This window comes from Triturus cristatus, chromosome 8, assembly GCF_964204655.1.
Source record: "Triturus cristatus chromosome 8, aTriCri1.1, whole genome shotgun sequence".
Lineage (NCBI taxonomy): Eukaryota > Metazoa > Chordata > Amphibia > Caudata > Salamandridae > Triturus > Triturus cristatus.
The window spans coordinates 36,326,061-36,342,750 of record NC_140591.1 but is presented as its reverse complement, the minus strand read 5'-3'; the positions used below and the strand labels follow the sequence as shown (position 1 = coordinate 36,342,750).

The window sequence follows — 16,690 nt, the reverse complement described above, 5'->3', positions numbered from 1 at the left end:
CCGCGTATGCAGTTACGACTTTGAGTACGATTGTGGAGACCACAAGAGTGAGTCAGAATTCTGCTCAGGCTGCAGAATTAATTGCACTAACAAGAGCGTGTGTTTTAGCTGAGGGAAAGAGAGTGAATGTGTTTACTGATAGCCAATACGCCTTCGGCGTAGCACATAGCTTTGGACGTCTGTGGAAAGAAAGAGGTTTTCTCACGTCCCATGGGACTAAGATCCAACATGGACAGTTAGTCAACGACCTGTTGGAATCTCTGACCCTACCGAATGAGGTTGCGATTGTGAAATGCAGTGCACATCGAAAGATTACGGATGATGTTGGCTGTGGAAATGCGTTTGCTGATGAGGTCGCCAAAGAAACGGCCAAGAACATGATGAGCCGAATGTACGTTGAAATGTCTACAAGATGGATTGCTGAATCAGGAATGTGTGAGAATACGATTGAAAGTGTGAAAGCAATCCAGAATGAAGCAACTAAAAATGAGAAGAATGAATGGAAGGAGAAAACGGGTAAAATGGATTCAAGTGGATGTTGGGTTGATTTGTCTGAACAGCAGCATTGGATGTTACCTGATGCGTATGTACTCGCGGTAGTCACGATGGCGCATGGAGCGGCGCACATTAGTTCGAAAGGGATCTGTAAAATGTTAGCTCCAGTATGGAAGAACGATGGAATCACGAAGTGTGCGGAAAGAGTGGTGAAAAATTGTATTATATGCCTGATGCATAATCCTGGCAAGGGAACCCCAACGCCAACTGGTCATTTTGCTCCCCCTTCTTGTCCCTTTGAAGTGATTCAGTTGGATTTTATCCACATGGACAGGTGTAATAATCTCAAATATGTCCTAGTGAAAGTCTGTGCTTTTTCAAGATGGATTGAGGCATATCCGTTAAAGGATAACACTGCTATGTCTACTGCCAAAATCCTCCTCAAAGAGTACTTCCCCAGATATGGTATGCCACGGATTGTTTGGTCGGACAATGGAAGTGAGTTTGTAGGGAAAGTTATGAAGAGTGTGTGTGCGGGTCTGGGAATTACCCAGAAATTCCACAGTGCGAATCACCCACAGTCAGCAGGTTTGGTTGAAGGGTACAATGGTACCTTGAAGATGAAACTTGCTAAAATTCAAGCTTCCATTGGTCTATCTTGGCCAGACGCACTGCCTTTAGCTTTACTGTCCACCAGAGCGACTGTACACTCTCGAGTAGGGTTTAGCCCATATGAGATTGTGTTTGGTCGTCCTGCTAATGTTTGGGGAGTCCCCAGGCCAAAGGAATTCAAACAGATCGAATATCCAATGTTGATTGATTACCTTTTTGACCTGACTGCTAAATTGAGCCTTATTCATCAACAGGTATTCGAATCCTTGCCTAAACTGCCAGAGAGTCCAGGCCACACATTGAAACCCGGTGATCAAGTTGTGGTGCGGAATTTTGAACGAACCCGGAACCTCCAGCCAAGATTCGTGGGCCCGTTTCAGGTGCTCCTGGCAACAAGAACTGCTGTACGCCTAGCTGGAAGGAAGAAATGGGTGCACGCTAGCCATACGAAGCGTGTCCCTCTCCCACTCCCCTACGACAACTGGGTTAGACAGGGATTTGGTGCATCCGAGACAGAACCTGTTCCTAGGCTCATCCCCTTCAGTGATGCAGAGTATGTAACGGACAAACGAACTGAAACGCAGAACTCTGATACCCCACCAGGAACTGTGCCTTCGAACCCTGAACAGAGAGTTATACAAGGCGAACATTTGTTACCTGTGGACTCGAACATTACTGTACCTGTAGAACAATTGTTTCAAGATCAAACAAGACCCGGAAAGTACAGATATAACCTACGTTCTCAGTCTATGAACCAATAACATTGCATAATTACCTTTCTATTTGAAAACTGTTTTGATCTTATCGCATTCCATTCAGTCAGGAAGTTCGCTCTATAATTTTTATCCTTTTTGTTTTCGTTGTTCCCTCACCTTGCCATCTGGGTTACCGTAGGGTTGTAACGTGTGCCTTGTTTTAACTTGCAGGGAACCAGACACAAGGTCGGTTTCTTCTGTTTATTTTGGGAACTCCCAGGGTAGACAGAGGCAATTTTTTAACAGGTACAAACCATCCGTTGCGAACGGTTGTAGAAGATGGAGCTTCCTGAACTGCGACGGGCTTACGTCATAAATGCTCGCAAGACAAAACTATATGAAATATTGTATAGCAAATGTTTTCTAATGCAATGTGCTCTGACACTTCTGATTGTTTTAATAACTCTGGTAGGCGGAATCATTTTTGGTATTCAATTGATCTTTGCACCTGTTACATCTACAGTAACTCCCCATGTTTCTGTTTCTCCGACTGTTGTTTCTCTTCATTCTTTCCATCCTTTTCCTGCCCATGAGCAAGCTCGACGCTCCGAGTTTATAAATAACACTTTCATTCAGCTCTTGCACCAACATCAACTAGTGGTTAACACAACAAACTGCTGGGTGTGTGGCTTGATACCACATACCATGGACAAGGGTATCCCTTATCTGGTTCTGCCCTTTAGTTATAATGGATCATTCTGGGCATTTCAGACCATGTTCGCCTATGCTCTAGAGACCTATCCCCCACGACCTCCGCGTTCCACTAGGTATAACTCCGCTAATAGAGCCTTGGTAAAAGGAATTACTGACATGGTTAGAGACGTCAATAACACTCCGTTTATTCCCAAGGATGAATTGCGAGTTTACATGGGTTGGAATGTTACGGAATATGGCATTACTTTGGGTGAGAACAAACGTAAAAGCTCGACTCCGATCTGGGTCGTACCCCACCAAGGTCAGGTCTGTTTGCAAGGAAATGGGAGGAATCCGAAAGCTCGACTAGGGAAGAGTGACTGTACCGAAACATACGATTTCCCGTCACAGTCTTCCCCTGCATTCTTAGCTGCTAAGGGCACCTATTTTGTTTGCAAAGACAGAGCATATACATGGCTACCTGCTGACTTTTCAGGCTCATGTTATATCGCTCAACTGTTGCCTCCGACATACACTGCTGCACCGGATTATCACAAAACTAGAGTTGTGAGAGGTGTTTTCAATAAGGAAGATACTGCTGGCCAAGAGGCAGGAGACTTCTTCAAAGGTTTCCTTCCGTTCTGGGGGCCTATGGCCAACAGCAGAAACTTACGTCAACTAACACGGGTAGTTGAATCCACTATTACCGAAACTGCGGGTGCCCTTAGTAACCTGAGAGCTGAGCTTCAAGCGGATCGCCTCGTGACGTTACAGAATCGTATGGTCCTTGATGTATAACTTGCAGATCGAGGTGGGGTATGTAAGATGATCCAATCGAGTTGCTGTGTTTTTATCCCAGATAATGCGCCAACGGTATATAAGGCCATTTCTAAGTTACACAAAATCTCTGACTCTATTCATGGAAGGTAACTGGTCACTAATGGGATGGTTCTGGAGCCTGTTATCTGCATGGGGATGGAAGGTTCTGATAGTCACTGGTGTTGCATTGGTATTTATATTCTCATGCTGTCTCAGTGTTCAGTGTGGTCCTGCCTTGTGTGGCCTTTGTGTTTCAACATGCGTAAGAAGACCACCTGTTTTTGAAGATACGCCACGAGATAGAATAATGCTCCAGCAACATATCAGTGACCTGATGAACATAGAGATGGACTCTGATATAGAGTAAGTTATTGCCTATGTAAGGGCAAAAGGACGGTCTGAGGTTCTGTAGCGATCCAAGCCCGTGTATTCGGTATCGTAGTACTGACACGATTTTGGTACCAATGAACCGTAAATGATCCATTATATGCATGACAGTGTTTTCGCTGCGCTACGAGCATGAATTCACTGAGAAACAGGGCATTCTGTTGTAAAATCATGGCATCCATTTTAGATACGGCACCCATTTTGTTTCTTGCCCTCACATAGTCAATGGACGAGCGATGACCCCGGCAGAATCACCTTGTTAAGGACACGTAAGCTCAAGCCCGAGGAAGCTGACGCTGCGTGACTAGGCAGAATCAAGCTGCCTCCCCTGCCTGAGGCCAATCCTGCTATACTAGTTCTCGTGTCCATTGTCCTGATTGAGAGGCCGAATACGGTAGCCATGCCCGTTTACGAACCATAAACATCTCTTATCCTACTTTTCTATCCCTTGCACCTGGCTCTGCTCCTCTCCTTTTGGGCTTTTACAATGGGGAGGAAACGATTTTTATGATGGGGAGGATCGGTCAAAGACTGGAAATCTGACAAGGAGACGTGATCGAATACCGAAAACCTACAACTAATTATTGTTTGATGTATGTTTATTGTCTGTTTTAGATACCGGGTTGGGCATGAGAAATATTGGTGTAATGTTGCCTAAAGACATATTTCGTGTATTTAAGGAGCAACCCACTTCTTGCAATTGGAACAGTCTCGTAGATTCTGCCTCTGTGTGGTTCCTATGACTTCTGTGTCCCTGCAGTAAATAAATCTTGGTCTCTGACGCCACCATCGAGAAGCCCGCGTCTCTGTTTATTTGTGCACCAAGACAGGAAGGAACTCAGGGGTCTTTGGGTGTTGTTTCCCTGACACCTCTGGACTCTAAAAGGTCCAGAACCTCAAGAGGGTGGAGCTCGTTTTCTGGCCCTATGATCTGTAATAATGGTGAGTGCAAGCGGGTCTCTACATTGGTATGAAGAGCCTGGCGGAATCGCTTACGTGTAGTAGAGCACAAAGACTTCTTTTTAAATTGGTCTCAGTGGATGCCTGATAGTGAGGCATCCTTTACTCAGTTGCTCTATGTAGAGTGGGAAATCAGACTTTACGTAAGTAAACAAGATATGTCTTATTATACAAATACTTTAGTTTAACATGTGTAAAATAAATTTAGAACCACCTCGGGTTGGCTAACCGCCTTAGTCTACGATATAGGTTTCCTTTCTGTCCGTTTGTGAGACACAGAATGCACTAGGAAGCTTAGTACTCAGCGACAGGTTCTCCCAAAGGACCTGTTTTATCATTATTAGGGCTCATCAGCCAGATATAGCTTGGTTCTGGTGAAACCGTGCACACAGGATCCAAGTCATGGGACGGGTGGGCCCAGTCGTGGCCCTGACTAAGCTTTACCTGACTGATGAGTTCTAATAAGGGGGTAACCGGTTCTGAGTTGTTTAGTTCCTGTTCAGGGAGGACCTGGCCTGGCGGTTTGGGCTGATCTGTTCCCATTGAAATCCAGACTGAGGTGGCATGGTGGGCAAAATCAATGTATTGGGCTGGCCCGAGCAATTACCAGTGCTGAGACTTATTCAAGCATTCCATCCATCACCTTGCCCGAAGTGTGATGAGCATGCCCAGACGGGGGTTCCATGCTCTGTGCCACTAAAATCAAGCTATACTCAATAAGCCCTAATAAGGGTGAAACAAGTCCTAGGTTGCTTGTGTTCTTGTTCAGGGAGGACCTGGCCTGGTAGTTCAAGCTGGACTGGTGTAACGGTGTGCTTAGATGTAGGTCCCATGCTCACTGTGCCACTGGTACCATGTCATAACTGGCTGATGAGCCCTAATAAGGGGGGGGAAACAGGTCCTGGGTTGATTGTGTTCCCATTCAAGGCAGTTTGGCCTTGACTGTTCCTATTGGAGCAGAAGCACGATTGATTTGCACATGGTGAAGTTCAAATTGAAGTGGCATTGTGGTCAAAAAAAATAATGGATTGGGATGCAGGCCTAGAAAAAACAAGCACTGGCCAAGCCAATAAGTCTCACTTATGCAAGAGCATTTGCTTTGCCGATATGTTTTAGCCATGTTGTATACCAGATTGGCTGCTGTTCAGCATGGCTAAAAGTTAGTGGGGTAAAGAAGAGTGGAGGGTCGTATAGTGGAGTTTTACTGAGTTGCGTAGAGTGGCGTGGGGTGGCATACAGTAGAGTTGAGAGACATGGGGAAGAGTGGATTGGATTGTCATGGAGTAGCTTACAGTGTTGTGGAGCGTCATGGAGGGAGCAGAGTTTTGTAGAGTGGAAAGGAGTAGTGTTAAGTAGAGTACAGTGCCAGAGTTCAGTGGCATAGAGTGTCAAGGAGTGGTGTACGGCTAAGTTTAGTGGTGTAGAGGGTGTTCCATTGAGTGGAGTACACAGTTGTATTTAGAGTTGAGTGGCGTAAAGCAGATTATATTGTCATAGAGTGGAGTGGTGTGACGTAGTGTCATAAAATAGAGTGGAGTAAAGTGGCATGGAGTGACACAGAGGGAGTTGCATAGAGCGTTGTGTAGTGCAGTAGTGTCGTAGAATGGCATAGAGTGGATTCGTGTGCAGTAGAGTGTCAGTGGAGCAGAGTTGAATAGTGTAGAATATAGAGTGGAGTGTTGTGAAGTGGAGTAGGGTGACCTACAGTGAAGTGGCTTAAAGTACAGTGGTGCAGAGCAGATCAGCATAGAGTGCATTGGTTTTGAGTATAGTTGTGTAGAGTGCATTTGCTTAGAGTGTAGTGATTGGCTTAGAAAGAAGTGATGTAGAGTGGCATACAGTACAGCGACGCATAGCAAATTCCAGTGGTGTAGAGTGCAGTGGCATAGAGTGGAGTAGCATATATTGGAGTAGTTCAGAGGTGTAGAGTTGAGTGGTGCAGAGTAGAGAGCGGTGGCATGGAGTGCTATGGCCTAGAGTACAGTCATGCAGAGTAGAGTGAGAGAGTACAGGGCCGTAAAGTGGTGCAGAGTAGAATGTTGCAGAGTATAATCAAGGAAATTGCAGTGGAGCAAAGTAGTTGGCATAGGTACAGTGATGTAGAGTGCATTGGTTTTGAGTAAAGTGGTGTAGAGTGAATTGTCATAGAGTGCAGTGGTTTAAAGTGCAGTGGCATAGTGTAGTGTGCAGCTGTTTAGAGTAGATTGTTTTAGTGTGAAGTGGCGTGATGCAGGGTATAGTGGTGCAGGAAGAAGTGCAGTGGCATACAGTACAGTGGTGTAGACTGGATCAGCGTTGATTATAGTGGAGTTGCACAGAGTAGAGTGTCGTAAAGTGCAGTGGCATAGAGTAGATTGTTTCAGTGTGAAGTGGCGTAGAGTGGGGTGGTATAGGGTAGAGTGGCCTGAACTGGAGTGGCGTAGAGTGTATTGGCAAAGAATACAGTGTTGCAGAGTGGAGTGGCCTAGACTGGAGTGGTGTATAGTAGGGTGGAGGTAAAATGCACTGGCCTAGAGTGGAGTTGAGAGGCGTAGAGTTCAGTGTCAGAGTGCAGTGGTACACAGTAGATTTGAGTGGCAAAGTAGTGTGGCAGAAAGTTTAGTAATAGAGAGTGCAGTGCTGCAGAGTAGTGACGTAGATTGCAGTGGCGTAGAGTATAGTGGCGTGCAGTGCAGCAGAGCAAAATCGTTTAGAGTGTTGTGGCATACAGTGTATTGGTTTTGATTGCATTGGCACAGTGCAGTGGCTCAGAGTGGAATAGAGTGGCGTAGACTGCAGTGGCGCAGAGTAGATTGTTTCAGAGTAGAGGGACGTGGTGTAGAGTGCAGTGGTATTGAGCATAGTATTTTAGAGTGCAGTAATGCAGAGTAGATTAGAGTAGAATGGCATAGAGTGCAGTGGTATAGAGTGGAGAGATGCAGAGTGCATGGAGTTCAGTGGCGTAGGTTGGCATAAAGTAGAGTGGCAGAGTGTGCAGTGTTGCAGAGTATTCTGTTGTAGAGTGGCGTGGAGTGCATTGGCGTGGAATGCATTGGTGTAGAGTTCAGTGGCACAGGGTGGTATAGATTGGTGTAGAGTGCAGTGGCATAGAGTGAAGTGATGCAGAGTAGATTGGCATAGAGTACATTTTAAGTAAAGTGGTATAGAGTGCAGTGGCATAGTGTAAGGCAGAGTAGAGTTGAGTGGCATAGAGTAGATTGTTTCAGAGTAGAGTGTAGTGGTGCAGAGTAGATTAGACCCTGCCAACTTAGGGAGAACAAAGCAAACACAAGGAGATGATGGATGGAGCGCTGAAACTTTTTGGACACTCGCCCCCACGTCACAGATCTAGGTTGAATCGATCATTGTTCTTTAGCTCACTTCACCACCTCAGTGTGATTGGGGGTGAGTGTCTGAAAAGTTTCAGCACTCCGTCCATCATCTCCTTTTGTTTGTTTTGTTCGCCCTAAGTTGTCAGGGTATGCCTAGACATGGGTCCCTTGATCACTTTGCCACTGGATTCAAGCTAGCCAGGCTGATGAGGGGTGTTACCCCGAAACCAGTCCCAGGATGCTTGTTTCTGGTCCAGGGAAGACCTGGCTTGGCAGTTCGGTCTGGACAGTTACTATGAGGCACAGGGTCAAGACTGATTTGCATATGGCTGGGTCTGAACTAGGGTGGCAAAGTGAGCTAAAGAACGATGATGGATTCGACCCAGATCTGTGACTGGGGGTGAGTGTCTGAAAAGTTTCAGCGCTCCGTCCATCATTTCCTTGTGATTGCTTTAATTATATTTGCACTCACATACAGTTTTACTAATAAAGATTATGCAGCGCACAAACAATGTGCAGAAAAGTCATCCCCTGGGGTACTGATTTGATCATCAGCACAATTCATTTACAAACATTTAAATGCTGTTGTGTGCTTGAAAAAAAATAACTTTGTACAGCCTTCCTAGCCCGCATTATTGTCACATGAATCCTCTCACTTTGAAGTCAGAGAAAGGAAAAAAATCCACCACGCTCTCTGGAAGACAGCTTAACGTTTGACCTCTGTCTTTGAACGCACAGCAAATGTGGCAAGAACAAGATTTAAAGGCCCATTTAGAGAAATTGAGTTTGAGGAAGAATAGAGTAAACATGGTTTGGGCAATGGGAGAGACTAATTGAACCTGGAGAGCCTACAGCAAATAAAACCTCAAAAAGCCAGAAAATGTGAGTTACAAAGCTAGTAGTAAATAATGGGCGGATGGATTCCTAGGTCAACTTTCTGAAAGTCCCCAAGATGTCTTTAGCTTACCAGACAGCTGCACTATCTGGTAAGCTGCGACCTTAAAAGGACCTTGTCCCTTGGTTATGGTTTTGTTTTGAGCATGATACTGTTTTTCAAACAAACATGTATTCTGTTTTATATGCATTATTGTTTTGTTTTTCATGATTTTGTTATTCTTGGGTTACTTGTAGGCACACCGATGTAAAGATTTCTTCAATAATGTTCTTGCTGTGACATAAAATTCAGGATGCATGTTGTTTACAAGGATCTTGAATATCGAAACCCGTCTTGAGTTGCGTTTGCTCTTGTTCAGTGTGACGTTTGCCTTGCAGTTTGAGCTTCACTGTTCTCAATCGAGCAAGATCAAGACATGTTTTTATAAGGATGGTTCCAGTCTTTAGAGGCAAAGTGAGCAATACAACAAATAACTGAAAATCTGTACAGTGGCTGTGATTATTACAGTAACATAAATATCGTCAGACTTAGTGTACATTTAATCGAAATTAGTTATGCCCTTTACCACGCTGTGTTCTATATGCATCCTATACATTTAGTGATTACAATTCTTTTTATTTCCACAGAGAGCAGAGTCATAAATATGTAATACGATGAAGAAGAACAAAGATGACACCAGAAACCGAACAGCACAGTAAGAGACAGAAGAACTCACACATGATGAAATGCTACAACTTGCATCAAGAGCAATCCAGTCGCTCCAAGAATCAGAGAACAACCATGCCGCATTACCCCTAAGATCTGCATAGTATCAAATTACACCATCTGTAATTGCACTGGACATTCTTTATTAAAGGATGTGCTGACTATCGAACACGATAAGAACCATGCTTTGGCTTTAGTCCATCATACAATCTGTTGCACTATACCTTATGAACCACAGAAAAAGATCAAATGTGTGCAACACATTAATCGTGAGGCAAACGACTGAAGTTTAAAATAATAGAATATTTCAGCTACTTCCAATGCAGAACAGTATCCTAGTATGCACAGACTTGGCAATGAAGTTCATACTGTGCTTGCATGTGTGGCAAAAATGGCCCAAATTGAAGAGCCCAACATTTTGGGAATCCTTTTGAATAGCCAGTTAATTTTTACTAAGCACATGAAGAAGGTCGTTTCCACTTGGTATGTAATTCTGGATATGCTATTCAAATTGTTCTACTGCTACTCATTACCTCTAGGAATACTGTCATCGGACCACTGTTTGGCTTGAGCTAGGATTGTGGAAATGTCATAAATTTTGGCTAATCTCGGTATCTTGCGCAAAGGCTTTTAAACTGTCCAAAATGCGGCAGCTAGACCGGATGTCTGATTAACCTCGAAAATCTGGTGAAACTTCACTGGCTTCTGGTGAAGAAAGGAATTTGGTTTAAGACTTTTTTTTTTTTAAAGTTAATTTTTTATTTTACGGAGTTTTATGTAGCGCGAACATGACCCGAAGGTATCTGGTATCAGAGCGCTTTACATAGCACCAGTTGCGTTACATGAGGACACATTCATATTTTTTGTTAGGCATGGGGAGATTAAGTGATTTGTCCAGAATCACAGGATGTTCAGCGTTGTTGCCGAGACTCAAACCCAGATCCCCAGATTCAAGGACGACTGCCCTAGCCGTTAGGCCAACTCCTCTCTTATGTATCACCCACAAAGCCTATCCTGATTCGGGATCATCATAACTTAGCTGTAACATCCAGAATCATGTTCGTAGGAGAAGCCTTTGCTCTGAAAATATACTTTTAGCAACTATAAAAAGAGTAAATCTTTCTAGGCAAGGAGATGGATCGTACAGGTTTCTTGTACCCTCCCTAAGGACTCCCTTCCAATTGAACTCAGACTTGGCAACAACTTGCTTTCCTTTCTGAAACAGCGTCTGACCTTTTCCAGGGAAATCTAATCCGTTGTTAATTCCTTTTCCGTATTAGAATTACTGTTGTTACTAGAGCTCGGGCAAACTTTGGTTAGCTGTTGCACTTTAGAAATCCCAAGTTAATCAATCAATTGCAATACGTAGTTAGTCAGCAATGATGTTTATTCTTTGCTCAGTTATTTGAAAATGTTTAATCAAGATCGAAGATTCATGCCTCAGCAGAAACAGCATACGTATTGGCAAGGATTCTAGACAACATTATATTTAAAGGTACAAAACACACCTGTTGGAAATACCACATATATGTACTGAATGTTAGTAAATTTACAGTATTTCAGCAACCACAGTCTGTCAGCATTGTTAGAAGTTCAGCACCCCTTTGATGTGCATGCCAAAATGTGAATGACCCATGGACCTTAAACACTGAAGAAACATCATACATACACAGCAAACAAAGGGTTAACTTTGGTTACAACTTGATACTGAAGCAGTATCAGCAAACAGGAGACCGCTCATGAAGGCAGAGTGACTTTGGGAAGTCCATTCATCAAGCATCACAGCTAAAAGTCCTCTCACAAACAATAACAGAAGAAAAACTACACAGGAGAAATTTTGGTGAGCAAGGGTAGCCACTATACTTTGCCAACAACAACCACAAAGATCAAAAACATTCAGATGCATTGAAAGAAAGAGGAGTTATAATGCAACATCAGTTCAAGGGGATGATTATGAAACATCTACAGGAGGACCATCAAATGCATACAGTAAATGTGTAAGGAGTTTTACTCGGGGTACACAACTAAAAGGGCATCAGCGAACCCACATAGAGGAAAAACCATACAAATGCGATGATTGTGAAAAGAGCTTTGCTCATGCTGGAAATCTTAAGATTCATCAGAGAGCACACAAGGGGGGGAAATCATACACATGCAGTGAATGTGGAAAGAGCTACAGTGACTCAACATCCCTAAAGAGACATCAGAGAACACACACAGGAAAAAAAACATACACATGCAGTGAATGTGGCAAGAGCTTTAAGCAATTGGTGCGTCTAAAGAGCCATGAGCGAACACACACAGGTGAAAAACCTTACCCATGCAGTGAATGTAAAAAGAGCTTTTCTGACTTAACACTCCTAAAGAACCATCAGCGGACACACACAGGGGAAAAACCATACACATGCAGTAAATGTGGAAAGAACTTCTCTTACTTTGTAAACCTAAAGAGACATAAACAAACACACACAGGAGAAAGACCATACACCTGCAGTGAATGTGGAAAGAGCTATAGCGATTCAGCAACCCTAAAGATCCATCAGCGAACACACACAGGGGAAAAACCATACTTATGCTCTGAATGTGGAAAGAATTTTAGTGCAACATCAACTCTAAAGGCTCATCAGCGAATACACACAGGGGAGAAACCATATGCATGCAGTAAATGTGGAAAGAGCTTTACTCAATCTACACACCTGAATAGACATAAACTAACACACACTGGGGAAAAACCATATAAATGCTGTGAATGTGGAAAGAGCTTTAATCACTTTGCAAACCTAAAGAGCCATCAGCGAACACACACTGGTGAAAAACCATACATATGCAGTGAATGTGGAAAGTGCTTTCCTTACTTAACAACCCTAAAGTACCATCATTGGATACACACAGGGGGAAAACCATACACATGCAATGAATGTGGTAAGAGCTTTAAGCAATTGGTGGGTCTAAAGAGCCATGAGCGAACACACACAGGTGAAAAACCTTACCCATGCAGTGAATGTAAAAAGAGCTTTTCTGACTTAACACTCCTAAAGAACCATCAGCGGACACACACAGGGGAAAAACCATACACATGCTGTGAATGTGGAAGGGATTTTAATACAATATCAAATCTAAACTCTCATCAGCGAACGCACACAGGGGAAAAACCATATACATGCAATGAATGTGGAAAGAGCTTTAGTCAATCAGCAGCCCTAAAAATTCATCAGAGAACACATACAGGGGAAAAACCATACACCTGCAGTAAATGTGGAAAGAACTTCTCTTACTTTGTAAACCTAAAGAGACATAAACAAACACACACAGGAGAAAGACCATACACCTGCAGTGAATGTGGAAAGAGCTTTACTCAATCTACACACCTGAATAGACATGAACTAACACACACTGGGGAAAAACCATATAAATGCTGTGAATGTGGAAAGAGCTTTACTCACTCTGCAAACCTAAAGAGCCATCAGCGAACACACACTGGTGAAAAACCATTCACATGTTGTGAATGTGGAAAGAATTTCAATAGAGCATCAACTTTAAAGACTCATCAACGAACACACACCGGGGAAAAACCATATTCATGCAGTGAATGTGGAAAGAGCTTTACTCACTTTGCAAACCTAAAGAGCCATCAGCGAACACACACTGGTGAAAAACCATACACCTGTTGTGAATGTGGAAAGAATTTCAATAAAGCATCGACTTTAAAGACTCATGAACGAACACACACCGGGGAAAAACCATATTCATGCAGTGAATGTGGAAAGAGCTTTACTCAATTTATACACCTAAAGAGACATAAACAAACACACTTCTATAAAACCAAACAGGTGGAAGTAGCCTCAGTCAATTAGCACATCTAAAGAGCCATCAGTGAACACACAGGGAGAAAAGCATACACCTGGAGAGACTGTAGAAAAAGCTCTATTAAATCAGTGTTTCTGGAGATCCATCAACAGATGCACACAGGTGAAAAAACATACTCACTCAGTGGCTATGGAAAGTAATTTATTGCATAATTGAGTCTAACTTTGCATCAGAGATTAGCTTCAGGATGAAACAACATACACTGCATTGAGTAAGGGAGAAGCTCTCCTGACCTAATGGTCGTTGCTGGTGAAAAAAAAGCTAAAACCTACTATTGTATTGGATATGGGAACAAGTTATTTCATTTTTCATACCTAATTTTGTATCAAAGAATATAACCTCACTTGGCTATCAATTCTAATTTACCATCTGCAAGCACACAAGAAAATATTTTCAGCTGCAGTAAACATGAAGGGCCTTTTTTGGGGCTGCTTGCCATGCAAAGGCTTACGGTCTGTGAAGAAACTGCAAAAATAAGCTCCCCTGTCAGCTTTCCCAGTAATATTCAGTCATAGAGAGTAAAAAAAAATCATGAAATAGCAGCATGTGCAACTAGAGATTCACAAGGCGTGGAAAACAATGATTGAGAAATATGTTAATTTTCAGTAAGAGCGTCATTGCTTAAGCAAAAATATTTAAAGAACTGCTGAATGGGCTGCCTATGCAAGTGACCTTATTACTTCTGGAGGGATAGCAGTTTTGAGCAACAGCAGTAAAAAGGGCACTTGCACATAACTATAGAGATTAGTGATATAAATATAAACCCTGTTATTGTAAGGTCCAGACTTTACAGACCTATCAGTGGAGTAAACTGTTAACCAGGGTAAACACGCTACAATCAGGAGTTGCAGAGCAGTTTGTGAATAGAAGTTGCAAGAAATTTTGACTGTCTGCTGTGGAGACTCGAACTAGAATTTCCTTTTTTCTGGAGAGTCCAACAGAGGGCGCTTCAAAGCCTTGCAGTGAAATATAATGTTATGCCTGCACTTAGCTACTTGTCAATGTGCTCGGTGTTCATCACTGAGCAGACGGGCATGGGATTAAGAAATTAAGTCCCATGCCCCAGCAATGATGAACGCCCTTTGTAAGTGAAGAAATGATGTGACTTGTAGAATGAGAACAGCACATTGTATTGGTGCCAAAAGCAGAGAAAAACAATGTATGCATTTTTTCTACTTGTTTATTAAGGAAAAGGTGTTATGCACCGGTTGGTACCACAGACAGATTTTTGTGCTAGGGCTTCTCAGTTGTATAAATTGAATACATGACAATCCAACAAAGTATCTTGGCTTGTGACAAACGTTTTTTCAAAAAACAAAACTTCCTGTTCCTTATAAAATACCAAGGAACTGATTTTGTTTCATACATTACAACACTGGTCTTCGGGCCTTATCCTGAAGCAACTCATTGCCAAAAAAATAAAGGCTGCATGGTAGCAGCTCTCTCTTCTAGAGAAAATTAAATGGTTTCTTCCAGAAAACAGCTTCAGAATTTCCATTCAACCCCTCGTACTCACTCATCTGGATGCGGTAACATCTTGCTCCACGGCCTCCCGAACTCCGCACTGGCACTCCTTAAAGGCATTATAGACAAAGCAGCACATTTTATCTAGGGCCTGAAGAAATATGATCACATCACCCCTATCCTGAAGAAAATCCAATAGCTCCCTGGCCGGCTTGCACCATCCTCAAAATCACTTGCATCATTTACAAAGCCATCACACCCAGCACCCGACTCATCTTGTGGCTCTCACACGCCTGTAGCCAGGACACCAGCCGACAGCAGGCAGTTTCTATCTAAACACACAGGATATGGACCAACATCCCCGTATCCATGAGGATCACCCCAACGCTGCTCCAATGTACGAAAAAGATGAAGACTCACATATTTAAGGCATACTACTTCACAGTGCATTGACTGTTTAGAAACCAACCACCTCCTATCACCCATTGACTGTAAGCTCTCTCAGACCCTGTACGGTGCTCTGCTAGCTTTTGAGTACATTCACCCTATGAAATGGGTAGATGGTACGTAATCAAACTGTCCAACCTTTACATGTGGCATTTGGATAAAATGTTTTTTCTTGTTTTGTAGGCACAGCTAAATATTATGAATTAGTTTGTGCTCTGTTTACCATTGAACCAATGCCACTATCTCCATTCTCACAAACAGCAGAAAGGATGCCTGTAGATTTGCAATGTTGTTTCACAAATGCAAAAGTTTTTTGTAACATGACTAAATATTTCTATGCCCAAGTAAAAGCAGATCATGAAATCTCTCTGAGTAATACGGGGTCATGACAACTTGTGTATAAGCAAAATGTACCATTGTTGTAGTCAAGTAACTGTGCACGATGAATTCATAATCTGACATGAATGAGATATAGGCTTTGAACAGCCATTACATTAAAAGCCTACTTATGGTGTTAAGCATTGACAAAGAAATCTGGTGGAGGATTTTAAGTTAAGTTTTTTAAGTTTGTTAAGTTTCTCTTAATATAAATTAAAATGATGTTAATCCTTATTGGTATTCATATATGTTAATGAAGATGATTTTATTAATCTTGTAACATGTTTTGTGTTCATTTTAATGACATTTTTCACAATTCCCTATTGTTTTTCCAAGTCACAACATCCATTTAAACTTGACAATACTTAATCATCTTACGGATGAGAAATGCCAATATGGCAGACTTCCAAGTGATCACAATTCTCATCTATGTTCAAATAAATAAGATTGTTGAGTTCTCCTTGGCAGGTGCCATGGCAGCTGCTGAATGACCTAATCTGGAGTCAAAAGATGTGCTGGGTAGGTGCTTTTGTTAACTAGAATGCCAGTAATTATGTTCAATCCTGCCATGAAGTGCATCTGACACATGCCCATAATGAGGCACTGTCCACAAGAAAAACGGATACCAAACCAAACCCCGTGATCGGATATTGTTAAATTATTTGTCATCAAAGGTAAAATGTACAGACCTATCTAAAAACACACAGTATTTAATAATGCATCATGGAAAATGCTCAGTAGGCGTACAGATTTGTATTTTTAATAACATGTAAAGTATTCTGCATTTTTGCATTCAGGAGCACCTAGACATCCCAAGTATCCACCTTTATGACATACCACAACCACCATGAAGACCCCAGCCCTAGTAACAATACTTTGAGATCTATCTTGACAGTGGCCTGAGGAAGCACTTTAATTTTCAAAAGTCAGAGGCCTGCAAACTGTAAATTAGACTCTGTAAG

The 16,690-nt window shown here is 42.5% G+C and overlaps 1 protein-coding gene across 1 annotated transcript in view; it reads left to right on the top strand.

Annotated features, from left to right (window-relative positions):
- Positions 1-16,005, top strand: part of LOC146799905 (uncharacterized) — a 40,253-nt gene extending 24,248 nt beyond the window's left edge. The window contains exon 2 of the mRNA XM_085623691.1: positions 11,418-16,005. Coding sequence (XP_085479817.1) covers positions 11,418-13,426 — 2,009 coding nt within the window. The 3' untranslated portion in view covers positions 13,427-16,005. The remainder of the gene's footprint in view (positions 1-11,417) is intronic.
- Positions 16,006-16,690: the final 685 nt, after the last annotated feature.